Source organism: Arachis hypogaea, chromosome 7 (assembly GCF_003086295.3).
Source record: "Arachis hypogaea cultivar Tifrunner chromosome 7, arahy.Tifrunner.gnm2.J5K5, whole genome shotgun sequence".
Lineage (NCBI taxonomy): Eukaryota > Viridiplantae > Streptophyta > Magnoliopsida > Fabales > Fabaceae > Arachis > Arachis hypogaea.
In genome coordinates, this window is record NC_092042.1 from 80,795,090 (window position 1) to 80,819,066 (window position 23,977).

Here is a 23,977-nt window from a genome sequence, read left to right on the forward strand (position 1 = left end):
CCTAAATCCCTAAAACCCTAAAACCTAAACCCTGAATTCTACACCCTAAAACCTAAATCTTAAACCATAAACCCTGAATCCTGAACTCTGAAGTCTGAACCTTGAACGCTAAACCCTAAACCCTGAACCCAAACCCTAAACATGAACTCTGAACCCTAAACCTTAAATCCTAAACCCTGAACCTTACTGTAAACCCTAAACCCCTAAAACCCTGAACCCTGAACCTTTAACCCTAAACCTTAGACCCCTAAACTCTAAACCTTAAACCATGAACACGGTGAACCGAAATTAATACACGAGACGAACTGAAAGTTTGAAACACACTGAACCCCTGTACACTGAACCCTGAACCCATAAATCCTAAACCCTAAAACTCTAAACCTTGAAACCCTATTGTCATTCTTTTGTTGTTGTTGCTACTGTATTTTTTTGTCTTTTTCTCCTTCTCTCTCTGGTGAAGAAGCAGTAGAAGGTGAGGAAGAAGAGTTTTGAATAGTGCATAATGAATCGAACACAGTACTCATGATGAACCGAATACAGTATTCATGGTGAACCGAAATCTTAGTTATGGTGAACCGAAATATTAATTATGGTGAAACAATTATATAGTGCTTAGGAAAGAAAACAGAACATATTGGTATAATTTTTGTTAGACTCCTTTATGCGAACCGAACCGAAAACATGAAAGTAATGAACCACCTCTTTAGTACTTACCGAACCGAAAAGTTACTCACATTTACTCAGAGTTACTCACAATTATTGATACTCACAATTACTCACAGTTACATATTATCAATTCAGTTGAATTCATTCAGATGTAGATCACCTCAGTCCATTCAATTCACTTCAAATAAAATTAGAAATTTCATTCCATTAAATTCGATTCAGGATTCAATAATCCAAACCTCATCAAATTGATACGTTTGAGAAGAATCATCAAAATCGCACTCATTCAACTGATTTGAAGTTGATTCATTCATTGTTTCAATTCAAAAGTGAATATTGAAGAAGAAAATGAAAAAGAAGAATGACAAAAATAATTGCGTTGAATCAATCCAGATTCATAATGCAGAGAAGAAAATCGTGAAAGAGAAGAACAACGAATTTAATTAGGTTGAAGAAGAAGAAGAAGAAAGAGGTTTACGTTGTATGAAAATGTTTACATTAAGAAATGTTGATAACGCAAAATAAGGATTTGTTATATAAGTTATAAGAGGCGCATGTAAAACAAATGGGAGTGTGAGGCGTGGAATGAAAGTTATTTGGATACCATCCATGTAATTTTTACATAAATGTAAAGCTTTTCTCTTATATTAATTTATCATTATTTTTTAACTTAGTAGTTAAAGACAAAAAATAATGTCATTTGTTATAATAGATAATTTCTAGTATCTTCAATTCGAATTCTAAATCTAAACAAAAGATCACACTAGTAGAAAAAAATTACTTTATATATATATATATATATTATTTTTTTGTATAATTTACACTAAACACTTTTTTTTTATTTGAGTAATGCTATTTGTATAAATCTTTTTGTAAACTAAATTTAATAAAATTAATCTAACATAAATAAACATTATTTTTATTATTCTAATTTATCGATTCATACAAATTTTATTATTTAACTTAATTGAATTTTGCTAATGAATTATAATTCAAATGACATAGTCTTTCTATACTTACATAAAAAGATGCGGGTTCGAGTCTCTCTATCTTTGTTCTTTGATTTTAAAAAAAACTTAATTGAATTTTATTAAAAAAATTATACATATAATATTTTTCTTTTTATTTATAGCCCTTCTTATCCATTCCTAAGATAAAAAAAATCTTCCAAAATACTCTATTATCCCCTCAAATTTCTCAATATCGTTTTCTAACCACCTTTTGTGAGCACTTTACAGTTTTCAATGTTACTTGAGTAATAGAACTTAATTAATTTTTCTCACACTATTGATATACAATATGATTAAAAGTGAACTCATCGAATATCTAGTATTTTTAAATATATGGTAACAAAATCATTGAGAGTATTGTCGTTGTGAAAAATTTTTAAATTATACATAAATTTTTACATTTAAAGTTTACTATTACAAATTATCTCTTTCTCAATTGTTATATCTTCATTATTTGAGTATTTTGATTTTAGTGGATTTTTTTAATTTTTTAGACTATAAAAAAGACTAAAACTATAAAAATTATAAATTAAGAGACACAAATTGAAAAATAGATATTAAATTAAAATTTTATATTGTATTTAATATAAAGTGTATAGAATTGAATTATGTATTATTGTCCTATTTAATTTAAGATAAATATAAGAGTAAAGTATTATTTTTTCCCAACTTTTAGAACGAATCTTCAAATTATTCTAAGACTTGGTTTGATATTTTTTTTTTGAAATACTTGCAAACACCTCATTTTATATTTAGTAAATAAAAAAGATAATGTATTTATATTTGTAATTTTTAAAAATTAAAAATACTTTTAAAAATTTTTTAAAATTGAGTTATACTTATTAAACTTAAAAATTTTAATAAAATCCTATATAATAATAAATATCTAAAATTACCCATATTAATTATTAACACCAAATTTAATTTATTTTTCTGCACACACTTTTTATAATTTGGAGTTCTCATATATTTTTAATTTTTTACCTTAACCTTCACAAATGTTATGCCCATCACACGTTAGAAATGAACTTATGTAAGTAGAAAAAAAATTAAATATATAAAGATGTATCAGTTACTTTTTCATACTCGAGTTAATGAATAAGGATTTAATCCTCTCTCAAAATTATACGTTTAATCAAAATACAAGATAAATATGAAATTAGTGTTAAAACAATAATAATATGGAAGAGATCACATTTTGCAATTGAGAATTTGTTTATTGTTTTTCATGACTTTTTTTTCAAGTGATGTTAATTAATTTATTCTATTGCAGTATTGCTCTCTTTACAAATATATTTGGTTTCTATACTTTTCTTACTAAAATTGAATAATATTTTATGTTTATTAGTCATATTAAACGATAATAGTATTTTATGAGGTTCATTATTCAATTACACATAACAAATATTTAGGTATATATATATATATTTTATTTTCAATCTCTCAATATGAGTTTATGGAATAATTTTTTATTATTTATATTATATAAAATTCTAGAACTAAAAAAATATTCTTTGTTATAGATATATTTATTATAATTATTTTATTTTTAAAAAATATTTTACCTAATATAATTGTAATGTTTATACTTATTAAAAGATATTTTTATTTTAATTTTATTAAATACAAGTATTACCGTAACTTCCATAAGTTACTCAGAAAAATAAAATTTTACCAATTAAATTTAAGTCTTAAGAACAAAAGTAATACATTATTTTAAAAAAAAAATCAAATAAAATATTATTGAATTTTAATGAAATGACAAAAAGGTATTGAAGTATTTGATAACATTGATTGTTGAACAAAACGTCCAACCACAAACCTAGCCAACCTAAAGATTGAAATGCTAATTATATTTTTAATAGAAGTCATGGAAAAGCTGTAAAAACAGAAGCCCAAAATTACCCCAAACTTGCATATCAAATTGAAGGCCCAAAAGAAGCCCAACTAATATGCCAAAAAATAAAAAAAAACATGTGAGAAAAATCTAAAATGTTGATGATGAGTCTTGAGCCTTGTTGACTCGCATAAGATTCGGCTTACGAGAGAGATCCCAGTGGGTGGGTGGTCGTGGATGTTTCTAGAAGAAGGCAGTATCCTCCAGACGTCTCCATGAGTCCATGACCAATCCAACACACTTTTTGATTCTTTTATTTAAAAGTTAAAATAAAAAAAATCAAAATTCATAAAAATGTCATCACCAGTTCAAAATTTGAAATTTCTTAATTAAAAGGTTCTAACAGAAATTTAGAAGTAAAGTTCAAAAATTCCACAACAGCCCCAAAAGCAAAATACTCGGGGTCTTAAGTTGCCCTTTATTAAGCGTTTCATTTGCCAGTCTTGTTAATACGTTGTTGTTGCTGAACAAAGGTTTCAGATTGTTCCAGAAACCCCAACACAAAAACCCTTCCTCCCTTCTCTCTGCCGTCTCTTCTTCCTCCTCGATCGATTTGACGGGTAAACCTAGTTCTTCTTCTTTTTTTTCTTTGGATTTAGCTACCTTTTCAATCTTTTTTCCCGATAGATCTGTTAGCTGGTGCTCTTATGTTTTTGCATCTCTTTGTTCTTGATTATTATACTGGCTTAACACTATTTTTTGGCCGTTCTTATGTTGAGATTTTGCAGCAGTGTTGGTGTGATTGGTTACTTAGCATTGTATGATGATTAGTGTGTGATTAAGTTTAAGTTAAATCGCATTTTTATGGAATAGATTGGGATGTGATCTGATGATTCAGAGATTATTTTCTATGTATGAAACTATGAACTAATCATTTGTATTTGATTATGTATTATCGCTGTTGAATTTATCTAATTACTGCTATGTACAATAGCTTCTCTTATATTATTTTGATGCGTGAGCTGCTTGCTATTGATGCTTCCATATATGGTAGCTAGTCATTTTTAGTGCTTTACTTTCTTGAAATATTTATCCATAAGATGTGAAATTGACACCTTTTTTGTTTTCCAGATATTCTTCTCGTGTGGGAGATTATCCAAAGATGAGCGTGGTTGGTTTTGATTTTGGTAATGAGAGCTGCATTGTTGCTGTTGCAAGGCAGAGGGGGATTGATGTTGTGCTCAATGATGAGTCCAAGCGTGAAACTCCTGCAGTTGTATGCTTTGGTGACAAACAACGGTTCATTGGGACAGCTGGGGCTGCATCTACGATGATGAACCCTAAGAATTCAATCTCACAGATAAAGCGGTTAATAGGCAGACAATTCTCGGATCCTGAACTGCAACGAGATCTGAAGTCATTGCCCTTCACAGTTACTGAAGGGCCTGATGGGTTTCCATTAATCCATGCACGATACTTGGGTGAATCTAAGGCATTTACGCCTACCCAAGTCATGGCAATGGTGTTGTCAAATCTTAAAGAGATTGCCGAGAAAAACCTAAATGCAGCTGTAGTTGATTGTTGCATTGGTATTCCAGTTTATTTTACTGATCTTCAAAGGAGGGCAGTCATGGATGCTGCTACTATTGCTGGTTTGCATCCACTTCGTCTGCTTCATGAAACAACAGCAACTGCTTTGGCCTATGGAATTTACAAAACAGATCTTCCTGAAAATGATACACTGAATGTTGCATTTGTTGATGTTGGGCATGCTAGCATGCAAGTCTGCATTGCTGGTTTTAAAAAAGGGCAGCTGAAAGTGTTGGCTCATTCATATGACAGGTCTTTAGGGGGTAGGGATTTTGACGAAGTTCTCTTCCATCACTTTGCTGCCAAATTTAAAGAGGAATATAAAATTGATGTTTTACAGAATGCAAGAGCTTCATTAAGGCTGAGGGCTGCATGTGAGAAGCTCAAGAAGGTACTTAGTGCAAATCCAGAAGCACCTCTGAATATCGAGTGCTTAATGGATGAGAAGGATGTCAGGGGCTTTATCAAACGTGAGGAGTTTGAGCAACTAAGTATTCCAATTTTGGAACGTGTGAAGAGACCTTTGGAGAAGGCACTTGCAGAAGCAGGACTTACAGTTGAGAATATACACATGGTCGAGATAGTTGGTTCCGGTTCTAGAGTACCAGCCATAAACAAAATCTTAACAGACTTTTTCAAAAAGGATCCTAGAAGGACAATGAATGCTAGTGAATGTGTAGCCAGGGGATGTGCATTGCAGTGTGCAATTCTTAGTCCAACATTTAAAGTAAGAGAGTTCCAGGTAAACTTTCTCTCACTGGGTTATTAAATTCAGAATTTGTAATGTGCTTAAATTGCATGCTTCTGTTTAATGGCTTAGTTTAAAATGTTTGACAGATTATGACTTTCAAGCTTTGTTTTGTTCACATACTTTGGCTCACATTGGATATAACGTTGCTCTTTATTTCATAATGTGAAGGTCAATGAAAGCTTTCCTTTCTCAATCTCTCTTTCGTGGAAAGGTTCTGGTCCAGATGCACAAGATAGTGGACCAGATAGTAAGCAAAGCACTATTGTTTTCCCCAAGGGAAATCCTATACCAAGTATCAAGGCTTTGACATTTTATAGGCCAGGGACCTTTACTGTTGAAGTACAATATGACGATGTCAGTGAGTTGCAAATACCTGCTAAGATCAGCACATATACTGTAAGTTAGTCTATCATGATCTCTTTATTTATTATTGTATTTTCTTTTTCCTTGGCATTCATTTGACCTTTTGATATGTGCAGATTGGCCCATTTCAATCTACCAAAGTTGAAAAGGCTAAAATTAAAGTTAGAGTGCGACTGAATCTACATGGAATTGTATCTGTTGAGTCTGCAACTGTAAGTATATTTAGGCCTAGAGGATGCTTTTCTGTTTTGCCGTACATAATGTCTCTGGTGTACCAAGAAACATATATGTTCATTATATGTTTTTTTACCTGGTTTTGTTTTGTTGAGTTTAGCTCATTGAGGAGGAAGAGATTGAGATTCCAGTTTCCAAAGAATCAGCTGGAGAAGATACCAAGATGGAAACTGATGAAGCTGCTGCTGCTGAGGCTCCTGCACCTCCTAGCTCGACTGATAATGATGTTAATATGCAAGATGCCAAGGCAACAACAGATGCCAATGCAACCACAGGTGCTGATGCCGCAGGTGAAAATGGTGTTCCGGAGGCAGGAGACAAGCCTGTTCAGATGGAGACTGATAACAAGGTATATAGACTGTCCTGAAAGTCCTATTATTATCTGATGTTAAATATCTAAGATTAACTCAATTTTTGGTCCTCTCAAAATTTGTTACATAGACTGCCAAAGAATTAATTAAATATCCATGTCTAGATCAATTTCTTTTTATCCATAGTATATAATTTGATGACTCTGATTGTAATGTTGTAGGTTGAGGCTCCAAAGAAGAAAGTAAAGAAAACTACCATTCCCGTGGCAGAGGTGGTTTATGGAGCACTGGCACCTGTGGATGTCCAGAAGGCTGTAGAGAAGGAGTTTGAAATGGCTTTGCAAGATCGAGTGATGGAGGAAACAAAGGACAAGAAAAATGCTGTGGAGGCTTATGTTTATGACATGAGAAACAAGGTGAGCATTTATTTTATTTTCCTTATTAACGTCAAAGTGATTGATGCTCAAGCTAATATATTGCCATGAATTCAGCTTAATGACAAATACCAAGAGTTTGTCACCGACTCGGAGAAGGAAGCTTTTACTGCTAAACTTCAGGAGGTGGAAGATTGGTTATACGAGGATGGTGAAGATGAAACCAAAGGTGTATACATTGCCAAACTCGATGAACTTAAGAAGGTAAGAAAATTCTTTCAGCCTTTTGTCCGTGTTTTTCATGCACACACAAATCTGATGGATATTTTAAGTATTGTCTTGATAGTTTCAGTTTCTGAAATTTTGATGTCGATTTATTTGTTTGCAGCAAGGAGATCCGGTTGAAGAACGATACAGAGAATACACGGAGAGGGGTGCAGTAATTGATCAACTCATCTACTGTATAAATAGTTACAGAGAAGCTGCAATGTCAAGTGATCCCAAGTTTGATCACATCGAACTTGAGGAGAAACAGAAGGTAATGGGTTTAAAACTTTTTCTGCTTGGTTTCATTGGTTTCAACATCCGACATTGTTTCTCATTTTCTTTGTTTCTAGGTCCTAAATGAATGTGTAGAGGCTGAGAACTGGCTTCGGGAGAAGCAGCAGCAGCAGGACATTCTTCCAAAATATGCAACCCCTGTGCTGCTGTCAGCTGAAATAAGAAAGAAAGCTGAGGCCGTTGATAGGTACTCGCCCAAATTCTTGCTAATTTACCAGATTTCTACGTTTTTTTAGCCCCTTCTCTGATCCTTGTTCCATTGATTGATCTTGTTTATGATTTTGATGACTGATGTTTTTTATTTGCGTTGATAGGTTCTGTAAGCCAATAATGACTAAACCCAGACCGGCAAAGCCAGCAACACCAGAAGCACCAGCAACTCCCCCACCTCAGGGTGGCGAACAGCAGCAACCACCGGAGAATGCCAATGCCAATGCCAATGCCAGTCCTAATCAGAATGCAGGGGACAGTGGGAACAATCAGGCCCCGCCGGAGGCCGGAGAACCAATGGAGACTGATAAATCGGAGAACACGAGCTCTGCGTAATTTTGGTTGTCAAATTTTTGCTGAAATTCGTGAGGATTTCCAATAGTCTCTCTCTTCCTTTGTACAAGAATATGGATGAATTGTGCCGTGGAAAATAGGTTGCGGTGGAGTTCCAGTGACTAGATGCTATGCAAGTTTTTACTTAATGCTATTATGGTCTTTTTGAGATCCGGATTTTTTTTAATTTTATTTTTAAAGTCTACGTTCTCTAGGGACAGATTATTTGTGTACCATCCACAAATGGAATTACAATGCTTTTTTTTTTTTTAATTTTAAATTACTTGATTTCATTTTCCCTGGCATTGGAATTTACTTGAATTATCACCCATTACTGGTATTGTGGATGATTTGTTTGATCAATTGGAGACCACACGTGTTTTGGAGATTTGTGTGTAATCTCACCGAATAGTCTTGTATTCTGGTTTTCATGTGTTGTATTCTGGTTTTCATGTGTTAGACAGGTTATTGGCTGTGAATTATCAAAATTTTCTGAAGTAGTTGACTCTTCTGCATACTGCTTTTTAAAATAAGCAATAGATGTAGCATGAAATTACACGTAAAATGGCATAAAACTTACTTTATATGTTGGTATAATATTGTTGAAAGTTAAGCTACTAGGGATATCTCAATAATAACAGCTAAATTTAATTTCTATAAGCACATGAAATAAAACTGCGGTCCCTTTTTGCCTTGAATTAACAAACATGTTTTGTTTAGAATAACACGGTAATGGGAATGAATGATAAGGTACTGAAAATCAAGAATAACATGGCCAAATTTCATCAAACTATCACGGTGTATAAGAAGTGGGAATGTTAAGGAGGCTCACAGAACTGTTAAAAGAATCATTTTTCAATTCATATAACTGAAAACATGCAAGACCACATGAAATGATCTATGGATTGAACTACATGATCTTGCTTCTAAATATAGGGGACAGAGAGCATTATTCCAAGGGAACATTGGTGATGAATTGAAGATAGGAATAACATGGCTGGATTGTCCAGCTATTATTCTAGTAACTGGTAACTATAATAATACATCATTGCCAGGCAAGAGCCAAGAGTATTGTCTCACAGGGAAAATTTGAACAAGGAAAAAACTGCCTCTAATCCCAAATTTCCAATTGAACAACTAGTGAATCTAGTGTCTACCTTCTATGTCACATGACAGTAGGAACCATAGTTCTTAGTTCATATGACATCACATACCATTTTCAGCAGAATCATCATCATTCTCGTCATCTCCCTGCTCTAGTTTCCAAATCTTACTCTGCATTCTCTTCAAAATCTGCCTTTTCTGTGTCTCCAATTCCTTATGCAAATCCATCCTCATCCTTTCCAGCTCCACCATCTGCTGCCTTTTACTATTTTCAATCTTCTCGTATATCTTACTGAACTTATGAATGGAATCAGCTAGCAATCTGAATGAACAAGCTCCATCATTGCATCTTCTTTTCTTCCTTTTCTTTCCACGAGCCCCAATTGAACCGTCTTCGCTAGTAGATTCTGTAGTCTCAGGACTATTCCTCGTCTTATCTACTCCATTTGGATGGTTCAAATTAACTCTCGAGTTAATAACGGAATGCTTTTGTGATTGCATTTCACAGGAGAGACTTGTTTGCTGTGGTGGAGGAGACATTAGTTTATTCATCCTTTCGAAATAAAGCCATTTGCTACTTCCAACACCCATTGCAGGAAACTTCATGATCTCCTTTTTGTATTTTTTCTTCAATGTATCAATACGATTTCTACACTGAGTATCTGTCCTATCAATTTTTGAAACCTTTGATACTTCGTCTGCAACTTCATGCCATTCATCAGAGCGAAGACTCTTCCTTTCGCGTTGAAGAAACCGGTCACCCCAAGCATCAAGAAGAACAAATGTCTCATGCTCAGTCCAGTCGGTAAGTGAATTCCTACCACCTGAAGATGGTTTAGGAGCTGAGGTAGCCACAGTTGATGGGGCTGGCACCCGAGGTGCAAGTTCATAGGCAGATACCAAACTCTTCAGCTTTTGCTTTTTTGGGTGCCACTCCAAACCATCTTCAATCTTAGTGCCATGACTGTTATCGTTATCATCATTACCTTCATTATTGTTATCATCATTCTCATTGCCATCTCCATCTGTGTCACCTTCCTCATCATCATTGTTATCCTTCTGGGAAAGCCGAAAATTGTTACGAATTTTCCGGTTATCATCATTAGCTTCATCAATGTTATCATCATGATTATTGCCATCTCCATCTCCATCTGTGTCACCTTCCCCATCATCATTGTCATCAGCATCCTTTTGGGAAATCCTAAAACCATTTCTTCGATCTATACCATCATCTTCACCCTCTCCTAACTGCTCCTCATCTTCTTCATCCACATCATTATTATCTTGTAGATATTCATTTGGAACTGGCTGAGAATATGAAGAACCCCTCATGTCAAGTTCCTGATAATCATAAACTTGGCTATGATTATCGCTATAATGGTTTGGGGGATACCTTGCATCATCCTCAATGTCATCCATACAGAAACAGATCACAGTTGTAACTTGAAACCAAATCTACAGAACTATAATTTCCCTAAGAAAGGGGTTCCTAAAGCTTTTACAACAAAGTTTGTTCTTTCACAGAGTAACCTATCTTATCTGGCTTCAGAAAAGCTAAGACTACCAATTCCACTTTGTAAAAACAGTATACTATATCCCAATTTCTACAGAACTCTTAAACTAGATGCAACCTTGCCCCTGATTGATTCAATTCACAACATCTTTGTTGCGAATCACATCAAACAAAGAGGAAAGCTGCAATCTTTCAACAATTCCAGATCAAAATAATGTTCTTAAAAGAACGAAATCGTGAAACTTACTTTACATAAATAATGGAATATGTGGTTGAGCTCCAATTCCACGTTCATCCGATAAACACAAACAAGAACGCAGAATTAGCGAAATAATTTCTAAGAATAATAATACTGTGTTAATTCACCTAAGAAAACGAATTTTGCATAAATCGAAAATGGAAACACTATTTGCGAAGCAGAATAAGAAGGTTCGCAGATATATCATGCCAGTTGCTAACGTCAGCCTGGTGCGTACATTAACTTTTTTTTCCACGGCCCAATTTTTTAATACTTTATTGGGCCAAACACAAATTTTGGGCTTTTTTATCCATCTATTATGATCCATGAAAGCCATTATTTTTTGGTCTTATCGCTGGTGGCCTGTGAGGTAGAATCTAAACTAAAACTGAAAAAAAAATTATAAATTACATTTTCTTAACATTTACTTTTTACTTTTTGTCTTGGGTTCATCTTATATAAATTACCATATTTTTTGGTCTTATCGCGGGTGGCCTGTGAGGTAGAATCTAAACTAAAACTGAAAAAAAAAATTATAAATTACATTTTCTTAACATTTACATTTTACTTTTTGTCTTGAGTTCATCTTATATAAATTACCATATTTTACACATGAAACGTCCTAAAAAGATCCAAGGCCAAAGGTGGAATCATTGAATGAAGTTAAATATAACACGATATACAGTACTAAAATTGGGACCAGCTAAATCATGAAGGTAGGTGATGTTACCCATGCCTTTGCATTATAAATTGACGTTTCATACAAAATTTCCTTATCTCACCCAAAAAGAAAATATTGTTACTAACATTTTATGATGATTGATGAATAGTGTCCCTTTCTATTTCTCCATAAAATTTGATAAGCTGTTGTTTTGTTGTTGTTGGTTACATGCTTTGTATGGCTTCTATTAAATCTTTTGGTATATGACTAATTGAATAAGAACAACTGAAAATAAATAGAACTTTTTTAATAAAAAATAAGATATGTACTTATGTAGAGTTTTTAGGGGGGGTGTTTTTTTACCTGCTTTGAAATGTGAAGTTCGTGACCCATATCTAATTGGACCCACACATAATGTAACTTTATGGTTAATAGTAGAAGTTGTGGACACTGCTCATATTTTTTCGAACCCCACTCAGCTTTCTTCTTTTGTCCTTTTCTGCCGAGTATCCCACAAAAAGTTGAACCACCAAGAACCAACCAACCTATTTATTTAACTAAGGCCAATTTTCTTGTGCTCTGGTTTTGGTATCAAAGACTCAAAGTTATCAAACCAATTTTTTAAAGTAAATATAAAAAATTTAAAAATTACTTGTTTCATATTTTTAAATTAAATATTAACTTTAATTATTTTTGGTAAATTAGACATTAAAATTCAGGCACCATAGCAATTATTTTTAATTAATTGCATTTTGCAAATCACCAAATCACAATATATAGGTTTCAAAAAGCTGTTTAAGGAGTATAAAAAGATGAACAAAATCTGTTTATTTTGTATATGGTATCTTAACAAGAAAAAATAAATTTAGGAATTACTGTAGAAAAAATTAAATTCATCTTAAATGTAAATCTTATATGCATGAACTAACTACTAACAACAAAATTATGACTTCAATCGTACTTATTCATATATGTATATACATTAAGAAACTTCAAATCAAACGATAACTATAGAAGTGCTTATAAACTTACTTATGTATAATATTAATATTTATTATGCATTTTTTGGGAAATTTTAAAATGTTTAATAAATATTAAGGATGTATATAACTTGGAAAAGATTAAATTTTGATCAAATCTTAATATTTTACTAGATTAACATCAAAGTTTAAATTCAATTCTAAATTAACTTAAAAAGAAACAAGTTAAATTAGGTTACTTTAATGTATGATTAATGTATATAGTGTAACAAATATTATATAACATTTCATTGATAATATTATGGTAAAATGTGTATATTAGCTATAAAATATAACTTTTAATCAAATCAAATTTATCCTATTAGCTCAAATTATATAGGACAAAAATTCAGAAGTCTAAACTCAACAAAATATAATTTGGGTCCCCATACTTGCAAGCTCATTTTTATTATTTTATGAAATAAATAAAATTTATGCAACTTGTTTACTACTCAACCATTTTTATGCAATAACTATTGTAAATGACATTATGTATTATACGGTAGAAATACGGGTACACTGTATTGATCATTGAACGTATTTGAAAGCTCTCAATCATGATTCATGAGAGAGAGAGAGAGAGAGAGAGAGAGAGAGAGAGAGAGTAGTACATAGGAAGACTCAGTGGTTCATTGTTCTCTGACTATGATGCATGCAACCTCCAAACAAAAAAATCAATTTTGATGATTAAACGAAAGCTGAAATAATGTAAAGAGAGTGAATCACTGAGCAAGTTTTGGTCTTTGCTGATCAGTTATCAGTTATCACTGATGTTCCTATCTGCAAGCAAAGTATCCACATTTGGGTTTCTCATCTTCTCTGCTCTCTGAGTGAAGAAACCAAAGTAGGTGAGTTCACTATTTTTTTTTTCTTTTTTTTTCCTCTCTCTTTCTCTGTGTTTCGATTTCTGACCAATCTGATGCATTCTTCCTTTTCGGTCTTCTTCAGATGTTTGTAGATGGTTTGGGAGTTCATTTTTGGGCTTAAAAGATTTGTTTTTTCGGTAGTAATCGGACACCCATTTGATGCTTTTGTGAGATTGCCCAATCAGATTGTGTATCCAAGTTTATAGACTAATTTTGCTGCTTATATTTGAGCTTTCATGAACCATTTGTTAAAAAAAATGGTGAATTCCAGTTCAGTGGACTGTAGAAATTTTTAAGGGATTTGTTTGATTTCATTTTCTTTGTTTTAGTCCAAGTTTTGCTTGATCATTGTTAAACGTTCATAAATCCATATTTTTCCGAGTTGATTTTACAGCATTTTATTACCGGCTGTGTACTGGAAAATAATTGTTCGGTTGCATAAATTCTCATTAGATTCACCATCCTAAATTGGTCAATTTGATTAAAATTCAGATTTTGTTTTTGTTTTTGTTCTTCTTTTAATTGCTCTTATTGCAGCAAGTGTTCTCAGATTATTATTGTGAGCTGCAGAATGAATGTCCCAATACTTTTGGCAAAGATGCACTTTAGCCATTATTGTAATTGTTCCAATTGGCTATTGGTAATTGATGCCAAAATTTTTCAAGTAACACCTCTTAAACCATTTACATGGTTAAATTAGCAGTGGAGCAGGCAACTTTTCATGCCTTGTTTGGATTTGTTTCCAATTTTACCATGTTTTATATTGAATGGGAATTTATACAAGACTGTTTCCTATGGATGTTTGGATTTGGTGCAGCAATGAAATGATTGCTTCATCCTCTTGAGGGGAATGGAGCTCTAGATAATGCTGAAGAAGTGAAAGGGACATTTGCGATTTCATGGCTGATTCTTCTTCCGGTTCCTCTTTACCTAGTGAAAATACATCAAGCCTGAGGCAAATAAGCTACTCCTTGTTCCACAATTCTGGTTGTAGGGTGGGGCCTGCAGCAAAAGGTATACCGGATTCCGAATCTGCTTGGAGCCCTACATCTCCTCTGGATTGCAAGTTATTCTCAAATTTTAGCAACCCTTTTGGTGTTAAGTCTTCTAAAGCATCATTTGGATCTGGACACAAGAAGCAGTTGAACTGTGGTAAAGTAGGCCTCAGCATTATTAGTTCACTTGTTAATGAAGCCAACCTTAAGGATGATGAAATCCTTGGTAATTGTCAGCTGAAAAATGTGCTTTTCCGGCCACTGATGAATAGTGGCATTCTTAAAGTCTCAAAGAAAAGCCAAGAATATCTGTCCCCTCACAGAAAATCAAATTCCTTGCCTAAAAACTATGTGATTTCACTTCCTTCTGAAACAAAAATTTCCAAATTTGAAGTTGAAAGCTTTGATGATGTTTCTAGCAAAGAAGAGTTAGGTCATGAAGGTAAACCTTTCAAAAGTAATATGACTTCTTTGCCTGATTCCTTGAGGCCTTCTTCATCATTAATCTATTCAAATCACAAGTCCAATCTGGGAGTAATTGATTTATGTGTAGAAAATGCATCTTCTGCATTGAATTTGGCTCCAGTGGCAGGTAGAAGTTTGGAGGTAGATAATTCTTTGAAGATTCAATCATCTTCACTTCCTGTATCCATTGATTTTAGTAAAGGGTACATAGGCTCACTTTCCGCAAGAGATATCGAGCTTTCTGAGGATTATACTTGCATAATTTCTCATGGTCCAAATCCTAAGAGAACTCATATTTTTGGTGACTGCATCCTGGAATGTCACAAAGATGACTTTACTGAGTTAGGCAAAAAGGAAGAACCTGCTTTTGGATCTTCCCAGGTTTCTACTTTTTCAGAAGGCTTACCCCCTTACCATTCTGATAATGCTTCTAGCTTCTGTTACTCATGTCACAAGAAATTGGAAGAGGGGAAAGACTTTAACATATTCAGGTTTGTCTCAACATATCACAATCCCCATTTTTTTATAACTTGCAGTGAAGAACTAATTATAACTCATTTTGATAACTTGCAGAGGTGACAAAACATTTTGCAGCTTTAACTGTGGATCCGAGGAAGAAGTGGAGAAAACTTGTTCTAACTCAACAGACAGCTCTCCTGGCTCAAGTTACCATGATCTCTTCTTCAAGGGTCTGCTTTTGTCCAAATAATTGAATTTATGATTGCTATGCAAATTATGTCATTTGTTAGTTGTCATGATCCAATTTTCATGGTTTTATGATAGTTTTGGTAGAGTTCTATTCCTTCTGAATCTTGGTAACTTCTAGAAAGATAAATGCATTATAATGTTCACTAGATGAGACAGAAAGAGGCCACTGGCCCTCACTCATCAGTTTTTCATTTTATGTTTTGTCATTACTGTGAACCCAATGAATGAACTCTTTGATTTGATCAGTTCACCCAGCATATTGGCCATTGAGATTTTGAATATTTCATTGAACTATTCTTATTCTAGAATGAATATGGTTAAATTTCAAATGGATAAACATTACATCAGTTCACTACTTTTTAGCTATGGAAATTTTGAAATGGAACCTATTTATTATTTGAGGCCTAATTATGTGAAGAGAAGAAGGCTTACACTTATCTCACAACAATATGTGCCAAAAATTGATGTCAATGTCTATTTTTATCATTATCAATTTGTTATACATCATTTAAAAAATAAAACAAAAGATAAAAAAATATTGTCTATTTTTGTCATTATCAATTTATTATACTTCTTTCTAAAAATAAAACAAAAAATATTAAATGATTAACCTTTTTATTAATTTTTATCATATATTTGAACTAGCGCTAGCAAACTTATACTTTTTAAGACGAAGTATTTGTATGTGGTTGGATGCCATTGAATCGATAAAAAAAATTTTAATAAATTTTTATATATATATTTTTTAGTATGTTTAGTAAATTTCTAATAATAAAAAAATCAGAAAAATAAAAAATATATTTTTTTAAAAGGGACAATTTGTCTCATGACATTCTCTCAAGAAATATGTTATCATTGAAAACAAAGTGTCTCGAAAAATTAGGTAGCATTTGTTTTGAATATTTGTTGGTCCAGAGATTAATAATAAAATTTTTATATTTTAGTACTTTTAAAAAGTGTAGACAAGATATTAAAATTTTTAGAGACGAAAACTGAAATTTTAATAACATTTTATACTTGAAATACCCCCATTTCAATTAATTAATTTTAAATCTATCATTTATACAAATTAAATTAGAGTTTTATTTTTATTTCCGTCTTCTACTTTATATTAAACATAATACTGAGACTTTTTTTAATCTTTATCTTTCAGCTTTTATTTCTCTGTCTCTCCTCCAAATCCTACTTTATTGTCAAATATTTGGAGAGTATTACTTCTTTTTCTGTTTTGCAGCTAATATAGTCCCTTATTTATATTCATACTTCCATAACTACTAATCGACTAACTAATTACTCCCTAATAACCTTCATTAGGTTCATAGCAACTATTGGTAGCCCAAACAACCTTTTTCTCAAAAGTTTGTAAAAATAAAAAATACAGCAAAATCGTTTTTGAACCCAAAATACAGAATATTTTTTGGTCGTGGGCTTTGCCCAGCCCAGAACCCACCCGAAGCCGCACAGACGGCACAGTTTCTGGCCCAATAAAGCTCTCCTCTGTGACTACCCTATGCCCCCCATTTGAAGAGAATTCAAAAAACTAAAGAATCCAAGCCAAGCCCAAAAAAAAGAAGCCAAGCCCAAAAATAAAAAAAACTAAAGAAGCTAGCATCAGAAGCTTCATCCTTGGGACAAAAAAAAAAAAAGAAGCTTCATCCGTAACGGCGCTTCTCCTCCCTCGTTAGCCAGCTGCTGCTCCTGCCTCCGGTCTGCTTATTCCCGCCATAGCTACTGGAGGAGCTCGTGTCCAATTCGATTGTCTGTCTCTACCATCGCCATTTCAATTTGCAGATTCTTAATTCTGAATGCAAATGCCTCAGCAGCTATGCTTGAATTTGCCAAGATTTTCGCAGCTGTTCCAGATTCCAGTAATCAAGTTTCCCCTGTAATCCCTAATAAGTGATGCCGATGCTGCAATTCCTGTTCTTCCATCATACGCTGCGTCAACATTAACCTTTACCCAATCTTAGGCGGCGCTTTCCAGGTAATTTGCCTGTTGGATTATTAGTTGCCCTGTTGAATTCTGCTTCCAACTTTTTTGCTCTGATAATTGCTGGTGCTGGATTAATTCTATATTTTGAAATATGAACTGGTTTCTAGTCTTCCACCGTCCAGCTAAGAAAGCCTATGTTACTGATTAAGAACTAAGAACACTGTTCCATTTAATTGTAGCTAAAGAGAGAAACTCCTAATGAACCAGGTTCACCAACTTTTATTATGTACTTATGTACGATCCCTTATTTACTCCGTGATGTCCCTCATTAGGTTCATATTATCTTCGGTAGCAGCAATGCTCTCTGGATCTCTTGCCACAACAAGGAAGATATCAACTTGGCCTCCGTTCTCTCGGAGAATAAAGCAAACAGGTGCTTTTCATTAATATATACCAAGTTTTTAGAAGTTTGGTTTGCTATCACCTTGATTGTTGCATCTAAGAAGGAGAATAATTATGCCAACTTTGATGTTTTTGTTTGTTATTGATTTGAATGGATGCAATTTCATGTTTGATTGTGTTATGTATGGATTAAAACTGGCAGAAAATGAGATTGTCCAGATGTTTCGTTTGCCTAATTCCCGAGAAGAAAAGCTTAGCTTTCCCATGGAAGGAGGATGTGATTCGAGGAATGGCCATAACGCTCGCATATTGGATGAGAGATTCATTAGGATCTTGAAAATATTTAAATGGGGACCCGACGCAGAAAAGGCATTGGAAGTGCTGAAAATGAAGGTCAATGCTCGCTTGGTTCGTGAGGTTCTGAAGGTAGATGTTGAGGTAAATGTTAAGATTCAGTTCTTTAAGTGGGCTGGGAAGAGAAGGAACTTTGAACATGATTCAACCACTTACATGGCTTTGATACGCTGCTTGGATGAACACGGATTCACTGGTGAACTGTGGAAGACTATACAAGACATGATTAAAAGTTCATGTCCAATTGGTCCTGCTGACTTGTCTGAAATAGTGAAGATCTTGGGCAAGGCTAAGATGGTCAACAAGGCTTTATCTGTGTTTTACCATGTTAAGGGTCGCAAGTGCAGACCTACAGCAAGCACTTACAACTCCGTTATCTTGATGTTGATTCAAGAGGGGCATCACGAGCTAAATCGCGGTGACTCTGCTGTTAGATTATTTGATGAGATGAAGGAGAATGGATTGCAACCAACTGAAAAAATTTATACAACTTTGATGGGGATATACTTTAAGTCAGGTAAGGTTGATGAAGCTTTGGGCCTGGTCCTGGAGATGAGAACACAACGTTGTTCCCCAACTGTTTTTACTTATACAGAACTCATAAGAGGATTGGGGAAATCTGGGAGGGTTGATGACGCATACAGCGTATACAAGAATATGCTGAAAGATAGTTGTAGACCTGATGTTGTTTTGATGAATAATTTGATTAACATCCTGGGCAGATCAAATCGCTTAAAGGATGCTATTAAGCTTTTTGAGGACATGAAATTGCTGGATTGCACCCCAAATGTTGTGACATATAATACCATTATTAAATCATTATTTGATGCCAGGGCTCCACCCTCCGAGGCTTCTTTGTGGCTTGAGAGGATGAAAAAAGAGGGAGTAGTCCCAAGTTCATTTACCTATTCAATTCTCATCGACGGTTTCTGCAAAACAAATCAACTGGAGAAGGCTTTGTTGCTTCTTGAGGAGATGGATGAAAAAGGGTTCCCACCCTGTCCTGCTGCCTACTGCAGCCTGATCAATAGCCTTGGAAAAGCAAAACGCTATGAGGCCGCAAATGAACTGTTCCAGGAATTGAAAGAGAACTGCGGACGTTCAAGTGCTCGTGTCTATGCTGTGATGATTAAACATTTCGGAAAATGCGGTCGACTCAACGAAGCCATCAATCTCTTTAACGAGATGAAAAAACTCGGATGCGCTCCAGATGTTTATGCTTATAATGCTCTCATGTCTGGGATGGTGAGAGTAGACATGATGGATGAAGCTCTTTCCCTCTTTAGGGCCATGGAAGAACATGGTTGCACCCCGGATGTAAATTCGCATAATATAATCTTAAATGGCTTAGCTAGAACAGGTGGCCCAAAGCGCGCAATGGAAATGCTTAACAAAATGAAGGCTTCTGCTACTAATAAGCCAGATGCAGTTTCTTACAACACCGTTCTTGGTTGTCTCAGCAGAGCAGGTCAGTTTGAAGAAGCTGCAAAACTTATGAAAGAAATGAGTTCACTTGGATTTCAGTATGACCTTATCACTTACTCATCAATACTTGAGGCAGTTGGTAAGGTTGATGAAGATTCTAATATACTAGACTCTTGAAATCAACCTGCTATAACATTTGTTGTAATTTATTTTATATTATATATACACACCTTGCATAAGAGAAAATGTCTTGCAGCTTTAGCTAAGTCTTACCTACTTTATTCAAGGTTTTAAGTTCTCTTGCTTCGGTAAATATATTGCTCCTCCTTCTTAACCCGTAGTCTGTGATGTTTAAAACCATTTGATAAATGAATTTGATTCAATTGAACTGGAGTTGGATCCTTTTTTTTCTTGGATAATGGTTATCAATGATGTTTACTTCTCAATACTTTGCACAGTTCTTTTTCTTGAGACACGTTGAACTGAATAAAAAAAATTTTTTTTTACTAAAAATAGAGAGACTCGAACCTACGATCTCTTAGGTGAGTACATCATTTGAAATATAATTCATTCCCCATAGTGAATAAAATTTTCAGTGGCCAAAGCATAACTAATATAACTATTTAAAAGAAAAAAAAGTAATAATTTAATTATTATCTCAATACTTTAAATGACTATATATCAATACCTAATAAATTAGAGTTTGGCAAGGGTTTATAAAGAATTGGAGATCTAGTGTATGAAAATTGAAAATTGAAAATTGAAAAGGGTGGGGTGGGGGGTACTAAAAATGAATTAAATCTTATAGAATATGAGCATAAATTCTGATTTATGATTTATCTCTCTTAAAAAAAAAACATAATTATGTAAATACATTGTCATAAAGTTGAATCTTAAAAACAGAAAATTAATTTTACAGTTTTACTAGTTGATAATAGTAGATTAGTAGTATTTAAGAGGATAACTATCAAAAGAAACTTAAGGAGATACTAATAAGTAATAATTGATTTTTTTTTAATGGGATAGTTGATTAACCTAGTGTTTCCATTTCTCATAGAAGAGCAGAAGAGAAGAAGAAAAGAAAAGGACCCTTTCGTTTTTTGAAAATAAAAAATAAAAAAAAATTGGAAAAGGAAGCTTGTTTTGTTTTTGAGTTCACACCGAGAATATCACCAACCACAGTCGCTACCAACATGAGTTGACTCCCTCGATAGCACAAAATCATGGAGTGAACTACCAACTCACAAAACAGAACAAGGCATACTTTGTGTTTGTGTTTATGTCTGAGTGAAGTGGCACCCCAAAATAATGGCCTTTATGGCGGGGAGTTCCTTCCTCCCCTATCATTTACCCTCTTCTTCTTTAGCTCCCAGAAGGTTCCGATCCTCGTGCTACTTGCGCCAACAACAGCAACAGCATGATCCGATCTGCAGAAAGAGAGCATTTTTGTTGATGGGCTTCGCTGTTCTTCCACTTCTCCCATTCAAGAATACCCCAGCTCTTTCTCTTCAATCACCCAGTAAGTAATTTCCCTTGTTCCCAACTTTTCCATTTCCCTTAATATTAATTTTGGGGTTTCAAGTTGAAAGTTTTCACCCATACTTTGACATTTGTTGTTTGTATTTTTCTTGAGCATTGTTGATGTGTTTGTGGCAAATTTGTAACAGAAGAAAGTGAGGTGAAGGCACAGGATGATGACAAGAACATGGAGGTCCGATTGCTTTTGTGTTCAGATACTATACTCTTGTTTGAATAGTTAACTGTCCCCCTTGCTTGTTCTAAACTGTGTAGAAATGATTCTATCTTACTACAGACGGCACCTGAAACAGACAAGCCATCAAATTCATCTTTTATGTCACCGCTGGCTGTAATAGGAATACTTTCTTCTGCTATGGTGGGTGCTCTCTATGCATCTGCTCAGAAAGAGAATTCCTCGGCTGTTATAGTGATTGAAATGGTAAGTATTTATTGGAAATGAAAAAAGGTATCTTGCCAAAGAAACTCATGCAGAAATTAAGGGAAATGAGTAAGTATTCTTCCTTGTTATCCTGCTATTGAAGTAACAGCATCGACTGATTTTTGTTTGGTTTTGAATGCTTAACTTTTTCTGTGAATGTATTGTTTTGAGTGTATTTGTTTATTTAGCTTTTGAGTCGTGTGTATACTTGATTGTCAATGTGAGCAGTTGCGCCGCGAACTGAAGGAAAAGGATGAGATGATTGTTTCCTTAAAGAGGAACTATGAATCAAAGTTACTGAATGAGCAGGAGGAACAAGTGAAGCTTCTTGGAAAGGCAAAGGAAGAGCAGCAATCTTTGATGAACCAATTACAATCTGCAAACAGCACCGTCAGCCGCTTAGGGCAGGAGCTAAAAAGTGAGAAAAATTTGATTGGGGAGCTGAAGAGTCAAGTTGACAGTCTTGAAACTGAGCTATCGGAGACTAATGCAGACAAGTTGGATCTTGAAATCAGTTTGAAGGAAAAGATAGACTCTATTGGACATCTACAAAAGAGAATTGATCTGTTAAGTTTGGATCTCAAGGACAAAGAAGATACTGTTCAAAGTCTCAACTCATCCCTTGAAGAAAAGGAGTTGGAATTGAGCAATTTGAATTCTGTCTACGAGCAAACCAAGGATGACTTATCCAACGTTCAGCTTCAGATTCGAGGGTTGAAAGACGAACTACTAAAGAGCCAAGAGGAATTGGAAGCCAAAGATTCTGCCGTGAATGAACTAAATTCAACAATAACTTCCTTGACTGTTGAAAACCACGATTCTAAGAGTAAGTATAAGATCATGGAAAAGGAATACAATGACCTAAAGTTGACTGTTGAAACAAAGGCTGCTTTGGATGCTAAGGCTCTAAAAGAAAAAGAAGAGGAGCTTCATCAGCTAAAGGATCAACTTGAACTTGCCACAGATGAATTAAGCAGAAACCAAGCCACCATTAAGGATTTATCCCAAGAAAGAGAGGTTTTGAAGGAATCTCTGGAAAATGAATCTAAGAAAGTGAATAACTTGAAGTTCGAACTTCAAATCGTTCAGGAGAATCTTGGAAAATCAAGAACCGAGTCAGCTGAATTGGAAAAATATCTGACTGAATCAAACAAAATGAACAATGAGCTTGTAGTTGAGGCCTCTAAACTTTCATCTGAGCTCATTGAAGTTAGAGAGTCACTACAGAGTAGGCTTGATGATGCAAAACGTGAGGCGGAATTGCTAGCCAGTGAACTTGCAACAGCAAAGAAACAATTGAAGCAAGTTGAAGCAGAGCTGCAAAGCGTGTCCGATGAACTGAAGGCTGCTCTGGAGAGCCGTGATAGCCTACAAAGAGAATTAGCTGACATCTACAAAAAGGCTGAAACCACATCTGAGGATTTGAATGAAGAAAGGAAGTTAGTCACTTCACTGAACAATGATCTAGAAGCTTTGGAGAAGCAAGTCTCGAAAGACAAGAAGGCTCGGGAAACTCTTGAAATGGCCCTGCAGGAGGCTACCAAATCACTGGACGAAATGAACAGAAACACTCTGATTCTTTCTGATGAACTAGAGAGAGCTAAATCTCTTATATCTGGTCTTGAAAATGAGAAGGAGGTGATTTACAAGTCCCTTAAAGAACAAAGAAATGCATACAAAGTGGCTCAGGAAAACATGGAGGATGCACATAGCCTCATCATGAGACTTGGGAAGGAGAGAGAGAATTTGGAGAACAGAAAGAAGAAATTGGAGGAAGAACTGGCTTTAGCAAAGGGTGAGATATTGCGCTTGAGGAGTAGAGTCAGCAGCTTAAAATCACAAGTTGAAGATAACAATAATGAGCAAGTGCAGAAGAAAGATGAAAGTGAAAGCAAGGTCACTGTTGATGGCAGGAAGAATTTCAGAAGAAGAAAGGCTAACCCCCAATAACTTAGGAGAATGATACTATTACTTTGTGATAAATTTTCATGCGAGGAAGTTGATGTTGTTGTACTTTATTCTGGCTTTGGCTTCATGCAATTTCAAGCATTTTCATTTGGCAATAAAAATTTATGTAGAGAGAAATTGAAGTTAGAT

General features: G+C 34.4%; 5 protein-coding genes across 8 annotated transcripts; 4 read left to right on the forward strand and 1 right to left on the reverse strand.

Moving 5' to 3' along the window:
• The first annotated feature begins 3,673 nt into the window (after window positions 1-3,673).
• LOC112703692 (heat shock 70 kDa protein 15) lies at window positions 3,674-8,626 on the forward strand. The gene is made up of 10 exons (XM_025755255.3): window positions 3,674-4,133; window positions 4,645-5,845; window positions 6,023-6,250; window positions 6,334-6,429; window positions 6,552-6,800; window positions 6,984-7,178; window positions 7,254-7,400; window positions 7,525-7,674; window positions 7,754-7,884; window positions 8,012-8,626. Exons 2-10 carry the CDS (start codon window positions 4,676-4,678, stop codon window positions 8,241-8,243), a joined length of 2,598 nt encoding a protein of 865 aa, XP_025611040.1. The 5' UTR covers window positions 3,674-4,133; window positions 4,645-4,675; the 3' UTR covers window positions 8,244-8,626.
• Window positions 8,627-9,189: 563 nt separating this feature from the next.
• LOC112703693 (uncharacterized) lies at window positions 9,190-11,267 on the reverse strand. Its single transcript, XM_025755256.3, has one exon. The coding sequence runs from the start codon at window positions 10,761-10,763 to the stop codon at window positions 9,447-9,449; it is 1,317 nt and encodes a 438-aa protein (XP_025611041.1). The 5' UTR covers window positions 10,764-11,267; the 3' UTR covers window positions 9,190-9,446.
• A 2,000-nt stretch (window positions 11,268-13,267) lies between these two features.
• LOC112703694 (FCS-Like Zinc finger 10) lies at window positions 13,268-16,054 on the forward strand. 4 transcript variants are annotated; one of them, XM_025755258.3, is made up of 4 exons: window positions 13,299-13,623; window positions 13,724-13,778; window positions 14,459-15,592; window positions 15,675-16,054. In XM_025755258.3, exons 3-4 carry the CDS (start codon window positions 14,541-14,543, stop codon window positions 15,808-15,810), a joined length of 1,188 nt encoding a protein of 395 aa, XP_025611043.1. In that variant the 5' UTR covers window positions 13,299-13,623; window positions 13,724-13,778; window positions 14,459-14,540; the 3' UTR covers window positions 15,811-16,054. The 4 variants fall into 4 exon arrangements, with proteins under 4 accessions (XP_025611044.1, XP_025611043.1, XP_025611047.1 ...); XM_025755261.3 differs by having other exon boundaries at window positions 13,346-13,619; XM_025755259.3 differs by lacking the exon at window positions 13,724-13,778 and having other exon boundaries at window positions 13,268-13,623.
• Window positions 16,055-17,425: 1,371 nt separating this feature from the next.
• Window positions 17,426-20,311, forward strand: LOC112703699 (pentatricopeptide repeat-containing protein At3g16010). The gene is made up of 3 exons (XM_025755267.3): window positions 17,426-17,793; window positions 18,075-18,175; window positions 18,347-20,311. Exons 2-3 carry the CDS (start codon window positions 18,100-18,102, stop codon window positions 20,098-20,100), a joined length of 1,830 nt encoding a protein of 609 aa, XP_025611052.1. The 5' UTR covers window positions 17,426-17,793; window positions 18,075-18,099; the 3' UTR covers window positions 20,101-20,311.
• A 356-nt stretch (window positions 20,312-20,667) lies between these two features.
• LOC112703696 (MAR-binding filament-like protein 1-1) lies at window positions 20,668-23,974 on the forward strand. Its single transcript, XM_025755265.3, has 4 exons — window positions 20,668-21,442; window positions 21,591-21,634; window positions 21,737-21,880; window positions 22,109-23,974. Exons 1-4 carry the CDS (start codon window positions 21,232-21,234, stop codon window positions 23,828-23,830), a joined length of 2,121 nt encoding a protein of 706 aa, XP_025611050.1. The 5' UTR covers window positions 20,668-21,231; the 3' UTR covers window positions 23,831-23,974.
• The last annotated feature ends 3 nt before the right edge of the window (window positions 23,975-23,977 follow it).

Excerpts from the sequence above, each read along its gene's own strand:
- LOC112703692 (XM_025755255.3), top strand. The coding sequence starts at position 4,676 with ATGAGCGTGGTTGGTTTTGATTTTGGTAATGAGAGCTGCATTGTTGCT. Across the intron at positions 6,430-6,551 it reads TATCTGTTGAGTCTGCAACT|CTCATTGAGGAGGAAGAGAT; the intron begins GTAAGTATATTT and ends TGTTGAGTTTAG. Across the intron at positions 7,401-7,524 it reads AACTCGATGAACTTAAGAAG|CAAGGAGATCCGGTTGAAGA; the intron begins GTAAGAAAATTC and ends ATTTGTTTGCAG.
- LOC112703693 (XM_025755256.3), bottom strand. The coding sequence starts at position 10,763 with ATGGATGACATTGAGGATGATGCAAGGTATCCCCCAAACCATTATAGC.
- LOC112703694 (XM_025755259.3), top strand. The coding sequence starts at position 14,541 with ATGGCTGATTCTTCTTCCGGTTCCTCTTTACCTAGTGAAAATACATCA. Across the intron at positions 15,593-15,674 it reads AAAGACTTTAACATATTCAG|AGGTGACAAAACATTTTGCA; the intron begins GTTTGTCTCAAC and ends GATAACTTGCAG.
- LOC112703699 (XM_025755267.3), top strand. The coding sequence starts at position 18,100 with ATGCTCTCTGGATCTCTTGCCACAACAAGGAAGATATCAACTTGGCCT. Across the intron at positions 18,176-18,346 it reads TCGGAGAATAAAGCAAACAG|AAAATGAGATTGTCCAGATG; the intron begins GTGCTTTTCATT and ends TAAAACTGGCAG.
- LOC112703696 (XM_025755265.3), top strand. The coding sequence starts at position 21,232 with ATGGCCTTTATGGCGGGGAGTTCCTTCCTCCCCTATCATTTACCCTCT. Across the intron at positions 21,635-21,736 it reads ATGATGACAAGAACATGGAG|ACGGCACCTGAAACAGACAA; the intron begins GTCCGATTGCTT and ends ATCTTACTACAG. Across the intron at positions 21,881-22,108 it reads CTGTTATAGTGATTGAAATG|TTGCGCCGCGAACTGAAGGA; the intron begins GTAAGTATTTAT and ends CAATGTGAGCAG.